This window comes from Scleropages formosus, chromosome 6 (genome assembly GCF_900964775.1).
Source record: "Scleropages formosus chromosome 6, fSclFor1.1, whole genome shotgun sequence".
NCBI classification, from domain to species: Eukaryota; Metazoa; Chordata; class Actinopteri; order Osteoglossiformes; family Osteoglossidae; genus Scleropages; species Scleropages formosus.
In genome coordinates this window covers 35,519,606-35,534,339 of record NC_041811.1, presented here as the reverse complement: position 1 = coordinate 35,534,339, position 14,734 = coordinate 35,519,606, and the positions used below count along the sequence as shown (strand labels likewise).

Sequence of the window (14,734 nt, the reverse complement as noted above, 5' to 3'; positions counted from 1 at the left end):
CACCTTTGCCTGCTCCTTGAAACATTAAAACCTGGAACCTGGGCTCTGCATTTGTGTCCTCTACATCTCTGTCTCAGAGCCCATGTGACAAGTTGCTCTAGCAAAATTTCTCTGTTGTATGCAGTAAAGGGGTAAATAACTGTAACTTGAACAGTGTAAGTCATGTTGGAGAAAAATAGCAGCTAAATGGAAAAAATGCCAAAAGGATGGAAAACCACTTAATTTGACAACATGAAAACTAAAGTTGCTGAAGTGCTGTACCTTAGACCCCCTGCAGCTACTGTCAGGGGTGATCATAATTTTACAAACTGGAAAAGCACATGAACAGAAACGGTCTTTAATTTTCACTCACAGAGTGTTATAAGTGCTGCTGTTCTCTGGAATATAAATTACTGACAGTGTCTCACATCCAGTGTTTGGTGTCCAGCTGCCCTTCATTGAGTTCTCAGCATGTGGAAAATGGCCTCGAACAGACATTTACTGTAAAAAAGTGAAATTAAATTGCAAAAACAAAAGAATCAACAAACTCCAATCAGAGTAAATTAAAAACAGACGGAAACAGATCATACATGTACTTATCAAAATCCTTTTGAATACATTGAAAATTTGTATCAGTGTGTGTTACATGTATTTGCATAGAGAAGCACTTTGCATGGGCAGCACATGCTTCAGTGCTCTGGGACTGTTTATAGTCCTCAGAGTTGGACACTTCATGACTGACAGCTGTCCTTCATGGGAGTAAAACTCAAAACAACAATGATGAGTTCTATCAGTGTCTTCATCTTTGCACTTACACTTCTGCTCTGTATCCAAGGTAAGTTTGAAAATAAGATTATTCGGATATGTGTGCAATTATGTATGCATTAAAAATTATGAGATCTTACATTTATTATTAAACTTTTTTTCTTCTTTCAGAATCCAAAGGACAAATAACTGTGACTCAAAGTCCTGCAGTGAAAGCTGTTCTACCAGGACAGACAGTCAGTATGAGCTGTAAAACCAGTACTGCTGTGTACAACAACAACTATTTAAAGTGGTACCTACAGAAACCTGGAGAAGCTCCTAAACTCCTCATCTATCATGCTACTAACCGTCAGTCTGGTATTCCAGATCGATTCAGTGGCAGTGGATCTGGGTCTGACTTCACTCTGACCATCAGTGGAGTCCAGGCTGAAGATGCAGGACATTATTACTGTCAGAGTTTTCACTACCCTAATAGCGTCAGTGTGTTCACACAGTGTTATAGAGCCGTACAAAAACCTCCTCAGTCACACTTTACAGTTACTGCACTGCTGGGCTTGAAGGGGAAGGAAATAATGTCACACAGTCCACAGGCACTGATACAACAGAAGTACTTTATCTGACTGTTTCTAACAAAACTGATGACATGAAAAATTCATAATTTTCCAGCCATATTTCTTAAGAACATCTTTTTACTCCCTTCTAACATGCTTTATCATTATATAAACACACACACACATCGTCTGAACTGCTTGTCATATATGGGGTCGCAGGGAGCCGGAGCCTAACCCGGCAACACAGGGCGTAAAGGACACAACCAGGATGGGGCAGCAGTCCATCACAAGGCACCCCAAACGGGACGTGAACCCCAGACCCACCGGAGGGCAGGACCTGAGCCAACCTACTGTGCCACTGCACCCTCCATTACATAAGTACACAACCCCAGATATACAAATTCAGTCCAAAGTGACGATTCTCTGAGCCTTTCGTGCTCATTTTATACCCAATATTAATAGTGTCACATTCTGCCACAACATGAAATCCCTCCTGCCCTCTTCCCTCTCCTCTGCTCTTCTAACCTCCTTCCCATCCACTGCACAATTCTCCAGTTGCTCTCCGCATGATGCACCAAACTCTTCCTTTTAACTCTCCTCTATCACCACATAATGAAATTTATTACATGTAAATCTCAACTTCCATGGCTATTAGGAATTATACCCACAGTCCTTGGGATTACTTTTACATTTATTTATTGAGATGGTGCTTTTCTCCAGAACAGCTTATAAGTTTATTTCCTCATTTTTACATCACAACAATTTCTACTTGAACAATTTAGAGTAAGTATTTTGTTCTCAAAGTACTCAAGCCATGAGCAGGATTAAAACCTGCATCCTTTGGATCCATAACCAGCTCTTCTCTTCACATAGCTGGAACGATCCAGAGCATTTTTCTTGTAATAAGTGTCATGGCTGATGTACACATGATCTCCAAGTGATCACCTGAGGTCCTGCTCTAGTTCAGATGATAAAATACAACACATCTGTGTTACATCACTGGAGATTCAAACATGCAACCTTTGGGTAAAAAGCAACAGGTCTTCAAGTCAAGTTCAAGTTGCTTTTTATTCTTTTTCCTCTATACAGTTTGCGTATAGTGGAACAAAGTGTCCTTTCTTCGGAGACCATGATGCAACTCAGAACATAGCACAAGACAATAAAGAAATATACAAGACAGGACGTGTTGTAACAATCTGGCTAATGAGTTAGCCCAGATCCTCACGTGGATTCCAGAAAGGTGTATAATTATATAAACCCAGACAGACACGGAAAAAAGGAAGCCCTTCTTTTTAATATCTTGTAGGCAACTATGGATGACATATTTCACATAGCTGTCTTTACGATAAAATAACATTAAAGTAAACTCCAAAACGTGCGAGGCACAAAATGTGTACACGGCCAAGTATATCAGCCTGCGCGCGCGCGCGCGGGAGAGAGGACCGAGGGGAGGAGCAACCCCTTAGTCTCCACCATAATACATCATCATTACAGTGTGTATGGCTGCGAGCTGTAGGCAGTTGGGGTGTAGTGTAGTGCTGAGTCAATTGTTTGACGGAATCAGGTGAGTGGTGGGAAGCAGCTGGGTGTTCAGTCTTATCACTACACTACCAATCACCCAGTGGTGTTTTTTTGTTTAACCTGGAGGAACACAAAACAATGGCCTTGAAGTGTAATTCCCTCATTTCCATAACCATAAATGTCTTTTCATGTTTAATTTCCTCTGTCATATATTGCTGGGGGGTGCAGTGGTGCAGTGGGTTGAACCAGGTCCTACTCCCTGGTGGGGCTGGGGTTTGAGTCCTGCTTGGGGTGTCTTGCGGCGGACTGGCATCCCATTCTGGGTGTGTCTCCTCCCCCTCCAGCCTTACGCCCTGTGTTACCACGTTAGGCTCTCTCTCCCCGCGACCCTGTATGGAAAAAGCGGTTCAGGCAGTATATTACCAGTATATGTCATACACTCACCATCTGAAACCACTTTTCCCATATGGGGTCGCAGGGAGAACAGGGAGGACAACCTTTCTCTCTCCAGCAAACGTGGAGCGATGATGCTGGCGAGTCCTGGCGACTCTCTCTGTGGTCCGGAGGCCCGCTAGCTGTTCGACTCGCATAGCTTATGGGAACAACGGAGTGAAAACGAACCCGGTTTTAACTCGCCCGGTCTTCTCAGAAAAAAAAAACTCCCTTTTTACTCACACAATTTTCCAACCTCTTCTCTCTACTCCTTCCTCTTCCCCCGGAACTTCCCCCCCACAAAGGTTGCGCGCATTTTCCCAACCAGCACCAAATGACATTTTTCCTGCCAGTAAGCACCAAAAAAAAAAAAAAAACTTACAATATAGGGACAAAAAAACATCACATTACAAAACCATAACCTTCTCAATATTTATACAACTATTTCACACCCATAACTTTACACACCAAATACACAAACATGAGAACAGATTACATGGGGGCTACACAGTAAATAAGAAAAAAGGTCAGCTGGTAGTGCAGTGGTTAGAAGTGCTGTCTTTAGACCCAAAGGTTGCAGGTTTGAATCTCATCTCCAGCTGTAGTACCCTTGTGGAAGCTGCTTACCCTGAATTGTGTCGTTGACCCATGAGCAACACCTGGTGCCACTTAGGAAGCTGCCAATAAAAGGCAGCCGTGGAGGTTCTCAGATTATGGAACCTCTGCAAAGATCTGCTGCTGTAGTCCTTTGTCTGGGCTTTTGAAGTCTCTTGTTTCTCTGGATTCCTTGACTTTGTCCTGTTTCAGGACAATGAGTATTGTGTTCTCCATTGTATGATGTTTGCCCATTGGCTCACCTTTGCCTGCTCCTTGAAACATTAAAACCTGGAACCTGGGCTCTGCATTTGTGTCCTCTGCATCTCTGTCTCAGAGCCCATGTGACAAGTTGCTCTAGCAAAACTTCTTTGTTGTATACAGTAAAGGTGATCATGATTTTACAAACTGGAAAAGCACATGAACAGAAACAGTCATTAACTGTCACTCAAAGAGTGTTATAAGTGCTGCTGTTCTCTGGAATATAAATTACTGACAGTGTCTCACATCCAGTGTTTGGTGTCCAGCTGCCCTTCGCTGAGCTCTCAGCATGTGGAAAATGGCCTCGAAAATTTCTGCGGAACTCATTCAGGATTTGTGTTTCTTTGTGGTTGCGCTACCATTGTGTAACTGCTTGTATCAATAATGTGAGCAGAAATGTATATAAACTCACATGACAGAGCGATGAAATACAGGAATCACAGGAAATGGTTCTTGTTGAAATGAATATTTTTACTGCAGGTGCAGGATTTACAAACAGACCTTGTGGCTCCATACATGCAGCTCCCTCTCAGTCCTTCTCCCTGCCCCTGTGCTGCACAAAGCAGCTCATCTGGACATTTGAGTGGCCTCTCTGCTGTCAGTCCACCATAGGAATCGAGTACCTTGACATGTTCATCTCACACCTTATTACTACTCATCATTAGGAGGACAGATTATATTTTATGATTTTACATTTGCGTTTAGCTGATGCTTTTCTCAAAAGCAACTATGTAATGCTCCTTGAAATTATTTATACAGCTGGGACTTTTTTGCTTACTGTTAGAAATTTGGTATTTTTATACATAAATCTGTGACAGTGTATAATGTGCAGTGACAATGTGAACAGCAGAAAAGTCAGTCAATCTACAGTTTTTTTTTTTCCGAACAGACATTTACTGTAAAAAAGTGAAATTAAATTGCAAAAACAAAAGAATCAAAAAACTCCATACAATTAATCAGAGTAAATTAAAAACAGACGGAAACAGATCATACATGGACTTATAAAAACGTTTTTGAACCCACTGAAAATGTCTAACAGCATGCGTTTGATGTATTTGCATAGAGAAGCACTTTGCATGGGCAGCACATGCTTCAGTGCTCTGGGACTCTTTATAGTCCTCAGAGTTGGACACTTCATGACTGACAGCTGTCCTTCATGGGAGTAAAACTCAAAACAACAACGATGAGTTCTATCAGTGTCTTTATCTTTGCACTTACGCTTCTGTTCTGCATCCAAGGTAAGTTTTAAATCAAAATTATTCCAATATGTGTGCAATTCTGTATGCATTAAATATCATTGTTATTAACTAAATTTTTTAAAAATAATTATGAGGTCATAGATTCATTATTAAACTTTCTTTTTCCTTTCAGAATCCAAAGGACAAATAACTGTGACTCAGAGTCCTGCAGTGAAAGCTGTTCTACCAGGACAGACAGTCAGCATGAGCTGTAAAACCAGTACTGCTGTGTATAACAACAACCAGTTATACTGGTACCTACAGAAACCTGGAGAAGCTCCTAAACTCCTCATCTATGAGGCTTCTAACCGTCAGTCTGGGATTCCAGATCGATTCAGTGGCAGTGGATCTGGGTCTGACTTCACTCTGACCATCAGTGGAGTCCAGGCTGAAGATGCAGGACATTATTACTGTCAGAGTTTACATGAAATAAGTAGCAGCGATGTGTTCACACAGTGTTATAGAGCCGTACAAAAACCTCCTCAGTCACACTGTATAGTTACTGCACTGCTGGGCTTGAAGAGGAAGGAAATAAACTCACAGTTTGCAGACAGTTATCCAGCCAAAGTGCTTTATTTGAATGTTAATTACAAAATTGATGACATATTTCAGAACCGCCTGTCCCATACAGGGTCACGGGGAACCGGAGCCCAACCCGGCAACACAGGGCGTAAGGCCGGAGGGGGAGGGGACACACCCAGGACGGGACGTGATGACATATTTCTCAAAAAAATTTCTTTCACTCTATTGTAATATGTTTCAGTCATAAGCCTCTGTCAATCCACCATAGGAACCAAGTACCCTGACATGTTCATCTCACACCTCATTACTACTTATTTTTATGTGGACAGATTATATTTTTGATGCCGTTTTCAGCCCCATTCACTAGTTAATGTTGTAATATTGTAATATTGATCCCCAGTTCCAGAAATATTGGGACAGTTTGGAAAATGCCAATGAAAACAAAGAGAAGTGATTTGTAAATTTATTTTGAATCATATTCAAACAAAAACAGTATGAATACAAGGTATCTCATGTTTTTTATTAATCAGTTGCATTTTTTCTTGAAGAAAAACATTTTTTTCTGAAATTGATTCCTGCAACACATTCCAGAAAAGTTGGGACAGGGGGAGTTTAGGACTAATAATGATGTGACAAGTTGAAATGACAAGGTGATGTGAAACAGGTGATGTTAAAGAGGTGCAGTAACTGTGATAGAGTCTATAAGGAGCCTCCACAAAAAGCAGAGTCCTTCGAGAGCAACGATGGGTGGAGGTTTGCCAGTTTGGGAAAAAGATGTGTCTGTGAATAATCCTTTTCAGATCCATTTTAACCGGAACAATTTACAGTAAACTAACTGGGGATTTAAGTCTTCTGGATTAGACCGTGTCGTGTGGGACACTGGTTCCAGCATTTCGCTTCCCCTGTTGGAAGCATCTTCAGGGAGCTGCCACATCTCGTAAAGGCTAGATGTGAACTGGAGTGTTTGACAAGGGTGGGTGTATTTATGGGCGGAATCGGGGTCGGAGGTCGTAGCGGGTGGTCCTGATAGGTGGTGCCCCTGCTGTGTTTTCCACTTGTCTCACGAGATGTAGATCTCCAGTCAGTTGACACCAGTCGCGGAAGCCTACGGGTTTTGGTAATTTACTGTAAGTATTTTGTTCCGAAAGTACTAAAGCCATGAGCAGGATTAAAACCTGCATCCATTGGATCCAAAACCAGCTCTTCTATTCACTTAGCTGGAACGATCCAGAGCATTTTTCTTGTAATAAGTGTCATGGTTGATGTACACATCACCTCTAAGTGATCACCTGAGGTCCTGCTCTAGTTCAGCAGACAAAATGCAACACACCTGTGTTACATCACTGGTCATTATAGCAGCGATACGAAGCCACAAAGGCTGCAGAATCTCACGACATTACAGTTTATTAGGGTGTAAACCAGAACTCAGCTCTTACCACACCCACCGCGACGACCCTGTCCTTGTCTGTGTCCCTATTTGTGTCTTATTCTCCAAAGATCCATCCTGTCTCTTCCCTTTCCTGGGTGTTCACCTTTTCTGACCGCAGTCCAGTGTGTCTTTGCTCCATCTTACATTTGAAATTAATTTTGATCATTGGAAGGAAATAAAGGAACACGTAATATGTATAGAAGTATGAAGGAATTAATATATAAATTGTAATCGTCATTAAACTTCATTTTCTGGATTCTTTGTCCAAGGTCATTTGTCCATTTGAATAAGAGACTTTACAATGAGCTGAATATTAAAATTGCTCCTCACCCTAAGACTTACGTAGTATTTATTTGTTCATCTGACACTTTTCTCCAAAAAAACTTACAATCATTCACCCATTTATACAGTTAGGTTGTATTACTAGAGCAGTTTAGAGTAAGTTTTTTTAAGGGTATAAAAGCTGAAAGGGAGATTCAAACCTGCAACCTTCAGGTCAAAAAGCAACATGTCTACTACCCTACCAGCCACCCGGAGGGGTGGTCTTGAAGTGTAATTCCATTTCTATAACCATCAGTGTATTTTCGTATTTAATTTCTTCTCTCATATAATACCAATATATTACCTGTACAATTGTGAAATAATAAAATAAATTAGAAAATAAATCTATTGGAGATATATATATATATATATATATATATATATAAAATTGTCATGTCCACACCCACACCAGACACCAATGAAGCACCTGATGACAATCATAGCACTCGACTTTAAAAGACCCTCCGCAGGCTCTTTGGACTTGAGGAATCACATTGAGATAACTGCCCCCCTTTGTGCTGATGTTGCAGTCTCCTTGGATCCTGGTCCCTGTTCTTCATTTCCTGGCCTTTGACCTTCGCCTCGCCCCCGAGTTTGTCTACAGATTTTCGCTCCCACTCTGACCACCAGTTGACCGAATCCTCGCCCGTCCCAGACAACGAGAACTCGCTTGACTTCTCGGTTCCTGACAAACAATGCTGCACGTGGGTCCAGCCTTCCCTGCGGCCTCAGTTCCACTTGACAATAACAAATGTGTTTATTTTGATTTCTGTATGATGTCTGTTACTGTGATGGTCAGTGTCACAATTTAATGGTGACTCCACAAGAATGGATACGGGGTGACAAATGCACATCATTTTAATATAATATATACAATGATATAAAATTTATAAAGGAATGATGAAAATACACAAAGTGTAAAATCCAAAGTCTAAAATCTGCATTTTGTACTGAAAACTGTCTCAAATTCGTGGCTGTTTCCTGCAATAAGCAGAACAAACTGTTCCTTTGCAATTGAAAACCACCACAGGAGCCAGCAACTTTACACACACACACACTTTCGGAACCGCTTGTCCCATACGGGGTCGCGGGGAACCGGAGCCTACCCGGTAACACAGGGCGTATGGCCGGAGGGGGAGGGGACACACCCAGGACGGGACGCCAGTCCGCCGCAAGGCACCCCAAGCGGGACTCGAACCCCAGACCCACCGGAGAGTAGGACTGTGGTCTGCGCCACCGCACCCCCCGCTCCGACACAACAGTTAAAAAAAAAAGAATAAGTAATAAAATATAAAAATGTATATAAAATCTGTATGCATATATGACAAAAAAGCAAAATATATAAATATCTATAAACAGATGTGCAACATAAAAATTTGTGCAGCATAAGATGCAGTGCAATGTGATGTGCACCAATGCAATGTAATGTGCAAGATGACGCAGGTAGTTCAGTTAGAGTTTGTATATATGAAATGAAATAGCAGAGGTGGAGTGGTTCCTGGAGGTGACTGGTTTTTTAGTCCTTGGTGTTGTATTGGTTGAGGGCCTGAACTGCCTGAGGGAAGAAGTTCCTTTTCCTCCTCTCTGTATTGGCCTTTAGGGAGCAGAAGCACTTCCCTGACTGCAGGAGAGAGAAGAGTCCGTTGCTCAGATGGCTGAGGTCTTCCACTATTTTCCTGACCTTGTTCCAGTACCACTTGCTGTAGATGGACTGCAGGTCAGGGAGCTCCATTCGGATGGTACGTTCAGCTGACAGCACCACCCTCTGTAGAGCCCGTCTGTCCTGCTGGCTGCTGTTCCCAAACCAGGCTGTGATGCTTCTTCTCATGATGCTCTCAGTGGTGCAGGTGTTAAAGTTTCTCAGCACTATAGAGGGCAGTCTGAAGTCTCTCAGGCATCTAAGGTGATTGATAGAGATGCTGCCAGGCCTTCTTCACCAGGGTGTTAACATGACAGGACCATGACAAGTCCTGTATGACATGAACAGCCAGGTACTGGAAACTGTCCACTCTCTCCACTGGAGTCATTTCTCTTACTTTAACTTTATCTTTGTTTATTTTTTTTCAATTATTATTTATTTTTCTCATATTTTATCTTGGGGGGGCGTGGTGGCGCAGTGGGTTGGACTGGGTCCTGCTCTCCAGTGGGTCTGGGGTTCAAGTCCCACTTGGGGTGCCTTGCAATGGACTGGCGTCCCGTCCTGGGTGTATCCCCTCCCCTTCTGGCCTTACGCCCTGTGTTGCGGGGTCATGCTCCGGCTCCCCGCAACCCTGTCTGGGACAAGCTTTTCAGAAAATATGTGTGTGTATTTTTTATCTTTTTAGTCTAGTAGTTAGTTATTGTGAACTGTAGTGTAGTAGGAACACACACACACACACACACCTGCATCAGCGCAGGGTCTTTCAGGCAGTGAAACCGCACCAAGAACCGTTGGGCTGAAACTGACATTTGCATGGGCAGGACGCTTCTGCTGCTCCCAGAATAGAGCAGGCAAATGTGCCCCCGTCCCCAGGGGGCTGCTGTGAGGTGGGGGCTTACGGTAAATCAAGAGACACCAGAAAGAATCATCTGACCCTTTACATGGAGTTTGAGTCAACTTGTACTTCCATTTCTGTGTGTGTCCGTGCAGCACAGAGCATGATGTAGTTCACGTAAAACTCTTTGTCTTTCTTCAGCTCACAGTTGTTACAGTAGTTAGAGCAGGAAGGGACAATCAGTGCAGTATTTTCCTTTACGCTCATAGAACAGAAACACTAAACGTAGGTTATGCAGCACTTGTCTGAACACTTTTTTGAAGAGTTAAAGAGAGGCTCAAGAGACACTCAAGACCAAACGTTCAAGAAACCATTATGTTTTCACGATCTTTTCACATGTGTGTGAGTCCCCATGATTTAGGGATTCTCCTCCTTCCCTGTCAGTGTGGGGTCACAGGGAGCTGCTGTCTCTCACACTGAACACACATTTATTGCAACTAGTTTTATTGTTTGTGTAAAGGAAACACAAATAGAAACTGACTGTAAATGTATGTAAAAATCTGCAGAATATTATTGTAGATGATAAACAGAATTTATTATGACAATGGCAGTCGTGTCCGTGTTTGTGTGTGTGTGTGTGTGTGTGTGTGTGTGTGTGTCATTATGGTAACAGGCAAACTGTTTCTGTTTGATATACATCATCCGTTAAATAATGAAACATTTTCCTTCAAGGAAGACAAAGTGTATTAAATGACAGAAAGATTTTTATTTCGCTTACTTTTCTTTAAATATAAATTTCCATTGAATTAATACATTTCCTTGTACTTTCTATGCCTTCTTTGCGAACAGGACTGTGCTCATCATTTGAAATGAACACTTATATTACAGTTCATGTGACACAATACGTATTAATAAGGGAAACAACAACTGCGTATTTGATTCAATAAACGTTTATTATTCTCAGCTGCATTTCAGACGTCACTCAAGCACAAGATCACACAGTGTAACACACCAATAATCTAATACAGAACAGGAGCAGAGGACACACTGGATAATACTGAGAAGCTCAAGGTAAAGGGTCTCACATATATAGTGGAGCAAAGCACATTATTAACCTCTATGTTACTAGTTACGAAAACAGTAAGAGTGGAGTAGAGCACAGAGTAAAAACACAGTAATGAGACGCCCATCTACACGGGGCAGTCGGCTCTCTTCATCGTCTCCAGAACTGGAGTCTGGGAGCCCTGAGTGGCCTTGCAGACCACCGTGCCCGCCTTCGTCCACTCGTCCGCAGGGAGGGTCAGCGTGCTGCTCCAGCTGTACTTGCCGTCCTTGTCCAGGAGTCCGCGGCTCGCGTCCCCAGGCTTGGTCCTGCCGTCCACCGTCCACTCCAGCTTCCAGTCGGAGGGGAAGCCCTTGTTGGCCAGACACGTCAGCGTGGCCTTGTTCTTACCGGACACCTCTTGACTGGACGGGGGCAGGACCGTGAGGACGGGGGCAGCGTTGCCTAGGAGACGGCAGAGGTCAGAGGTCAGAGAGAGGGCAGCGAGTGGACGGAACACCTTTAACAGCGGACATCGCATTGTGTCTCATCACCTGTACGTAGCGGAGGAGGAAAAGAGCTGTTAGTTAACGCTCAAAGGAGGAATGTATAGGCAGTTTATGAATGTAGCCCACAGTATGTATGAGGTGTATCAAAATGTGCCATTAATACAAGAGAACGGATCCTTTAGAGGTCATTTTTACCTCCACAGCTCAGTGCTATAAACCATAATGTGTCACTTTTCCACCCTTCTGGACATGTTCATACAGCCCTTCTGTACACTGCTTTTCTTCATTTTATAACACACTGATTGAAAGTGTATCAGTGATGGACTGAATTCAGTTCAAAGTCAAGACAACTGGATACATATTGAATTAATGACCAAATTGGCAAAGCGCATCAATTATTTATCACATTGTTTGTATTATTTTCATCTTATTTACTACTGACAGCTGTAAAATAAACATTAACTCGAGCAACAAATAATGAATTTATAAAACAGTGAAAAGCAGAAGAAACATTTTTTTACAGGTTTAAATGTAAATCAGAAAATCCGTAGCGAACAAACAGTAAAAGAGACTTTTATCGCATATTATCGTTATTTATCGCATTTATTATTATGTATTTATCGTTGTTTTCTGTGTTGCTGTCAATATTTCGAACATCTTTGAAACTGTTGTAACCAAACCAAGGTACAGAGTGTAACGACTTTGAAAAGAGCTGGAAACACTCTGTTGAAACATTTTTACAGGTTTAAATATAAATCAGAAAATCCGTGAACAGAGTAAAGACGCTTATCGCCATATTAATTATCGTTATTTATCGCATTGATTTTTATTTATCGTTGTTATCTATGAGTTGTCAACATTTTTGCTACATCAACGATTTGAAGCTCTTTTTCCAAACGTTAAGTGTAACGACTTGACTGAAAGAGCTGAAAATACACAAGTGAGACACTCAGCTTAAGAATATAAAGGTACTAAGGGAATAAAACGAGTTACATTCATTACTTTACAGTGTTCAGGATATAATGCAGAAAAAGGTTCTTACTTCCAACTTCCAGCCTGGTTCCTCCGCCGAAAGTGACCCACAGTGATTCAGAGCCTATTCGTGCTCGTACAAAAACCTCCAGCGCCCAGTGTACCGTCAATATACCGTATTTACCGGCATTTCATGGTAAATACTAATTTAGTCTCATGTCTGGTGTCTTCAAGACAAGAATCACAGCGGTGTGTCCATGACTGATGTGAAAAGGAGCTTTTATAATAAAATGCACCGCACCGTCAGATCCCCTGCTCTTGTCTTTTCTACTGACAAGTTTATTTTTAGTTTTCTGACGAAATGAAGCGAAAAAGACAAACAAGAAAAAAAAAAAAAGGAACATATTTTCCGAATGAGGAAAAGTTTACACAAATAATTAAAACCCTGAGTCGGAGCAAAATGTTTCTCAGAAAACATCTGGTAGGAGCACATTAGACAATGAATATGAACTATAAATATGACAATGAAACAGAGAACAAAGGAAAAACATAAAAAGTATCTGTGCAGAGCTTTGATGCCGATGGTATTGAGTTAAAAGATGAAATACTTACTGCCAACTTCCAGTTTGGTGCCGCTACCAAAAGTCCACCACAGTGAGTGAAAGTCATTGAGGGGCTGTACAAAAAGTCCTGTGAGACACCAGTGTGTCTCTCACTGCTCACCGTGGATTATTGTCATGATGACACACAGCACCACTGAACACACCTTTTCAACACAGATTCCACTATTGCATATTTTAATCAGTTTATACAATTTTTCTCTTATTTTCTGTCTTTATTCCATCTTTCATTGTGTAAAACTGAGAATATGAGTGTTAAATACCAGCCAAAAGTTTTGAGTGATCAATGTCAGACTATGCAACAAAACAAGACCCTCTCAAACCAATGGTCTCTAAACTCATATCATGTCCATGTCACGACCCCAAGGGCGAAATCCCTGATGTCCAGCATCAATCTAACTGCATCAACACACCTGGCCTCAGTTGGCCTCAGTTGACCTCAGTTGACCTCAGTTGACCTTAGTTGACCAGCTGACCTTAGCTGACCAGCTGAACAGCTCCCAGTCCTATAAAAAGGCTGAAGTCATGTCACTGGTTTGTGGCTTATTGATCAGCATTTTACTACTTTCCTGTGGCTTCCCTTCTGATATGTGTTTACTGAGCTGTTTCCCAACTTCTTTTCCACTGTGTTTCTGCTCCAGTCCTTTGTGATTCTGTCCACATCTCGTGTTCCATCTCCGTCGAAATCCAGTCTCAGTGTATTTGTGTTGTACACCAACAACTATTTAATTTACTGTAAGAAGAGCCTGTGTGTCTCTTTCTTCTGTATTCATTGTGTTACCATTGCACTTAATTTCTCTACACTTGTGTATAGACGTTGCTGCTGAGATAATCGCACCTGCGTCTGTGTCCATTTCACGTCCAGATGTTGCGGGGCCAAGTTTTGAATTTCTAATTTTGTTAATGACCTCAAGATTTCAGAAGATAAATCAAATTTATTTTCAGTATTGATGGACATTGTATGCAGTTCTACAGTTTTAACACTCTTATTCAGTCCACTTATAACTACCTACAATACCTGTAACTGAGAGTACATGGTACTGACTGCGATTCACTGTGATTAAGACATGTTACCAGATGATGGAGCTGTGGCACATTGATAAAAAGTGGGACATTAGAGGAGGTTCTAGGATGTAACTTGTGTCATGCTTGCAGGCAGGAACAAAGGCGACGTACCCAATTGCAGGTGCACCGCTTATTGCAAAGCGTGGGCAGACAAGGGGCAGGTGAAATAACGAAATCAAAGGACAGGCACCAAGTCAACGTGGAGCAACCGTCGTTCAGAGGAAAATCCAAAGTCGTGGTCCAGAAACAAAGCTGTGGGTCGGGATTTCAGGGAAACGTGGGCACAGGGTAAGGAGACACGGAAACAAGGACACCGGGGAACTCGCAGGAATGAAAGGAATACAAGAGTAATAACTTTAAATTTACATTTATTCATTTAGCAGACACTTTCCTCCAAAGCGGCGTACATCTCGGCGAAAATACAATTTGTGCATTACAT

The 14,734-nt window shown here is 42.0% G+C and overlaps 1 gene segment (V, D, J or C); it reads right to left on the bottom strand.

The window, feature by feature from the left end:
* Positions 1–11,021: 11,021 nt before the first annotated feature.
* LOC114910725 (Ig lambda chain C region-like) lies at positions 11,022–13,262 on the bottom strand (the record flags this gene model as incomplete). The annotated part of the segment is given in 2 exon segments: positions 11,022–11,594; positions 13,223–13,262. Coding segments are annotated over 2 exon segments (357 nt in total), but the record flags the coding sequence as incomplete, so codon positions are not given.
* Positions 13,263–14,734: the final 1,472 nt, after the last annotated feature.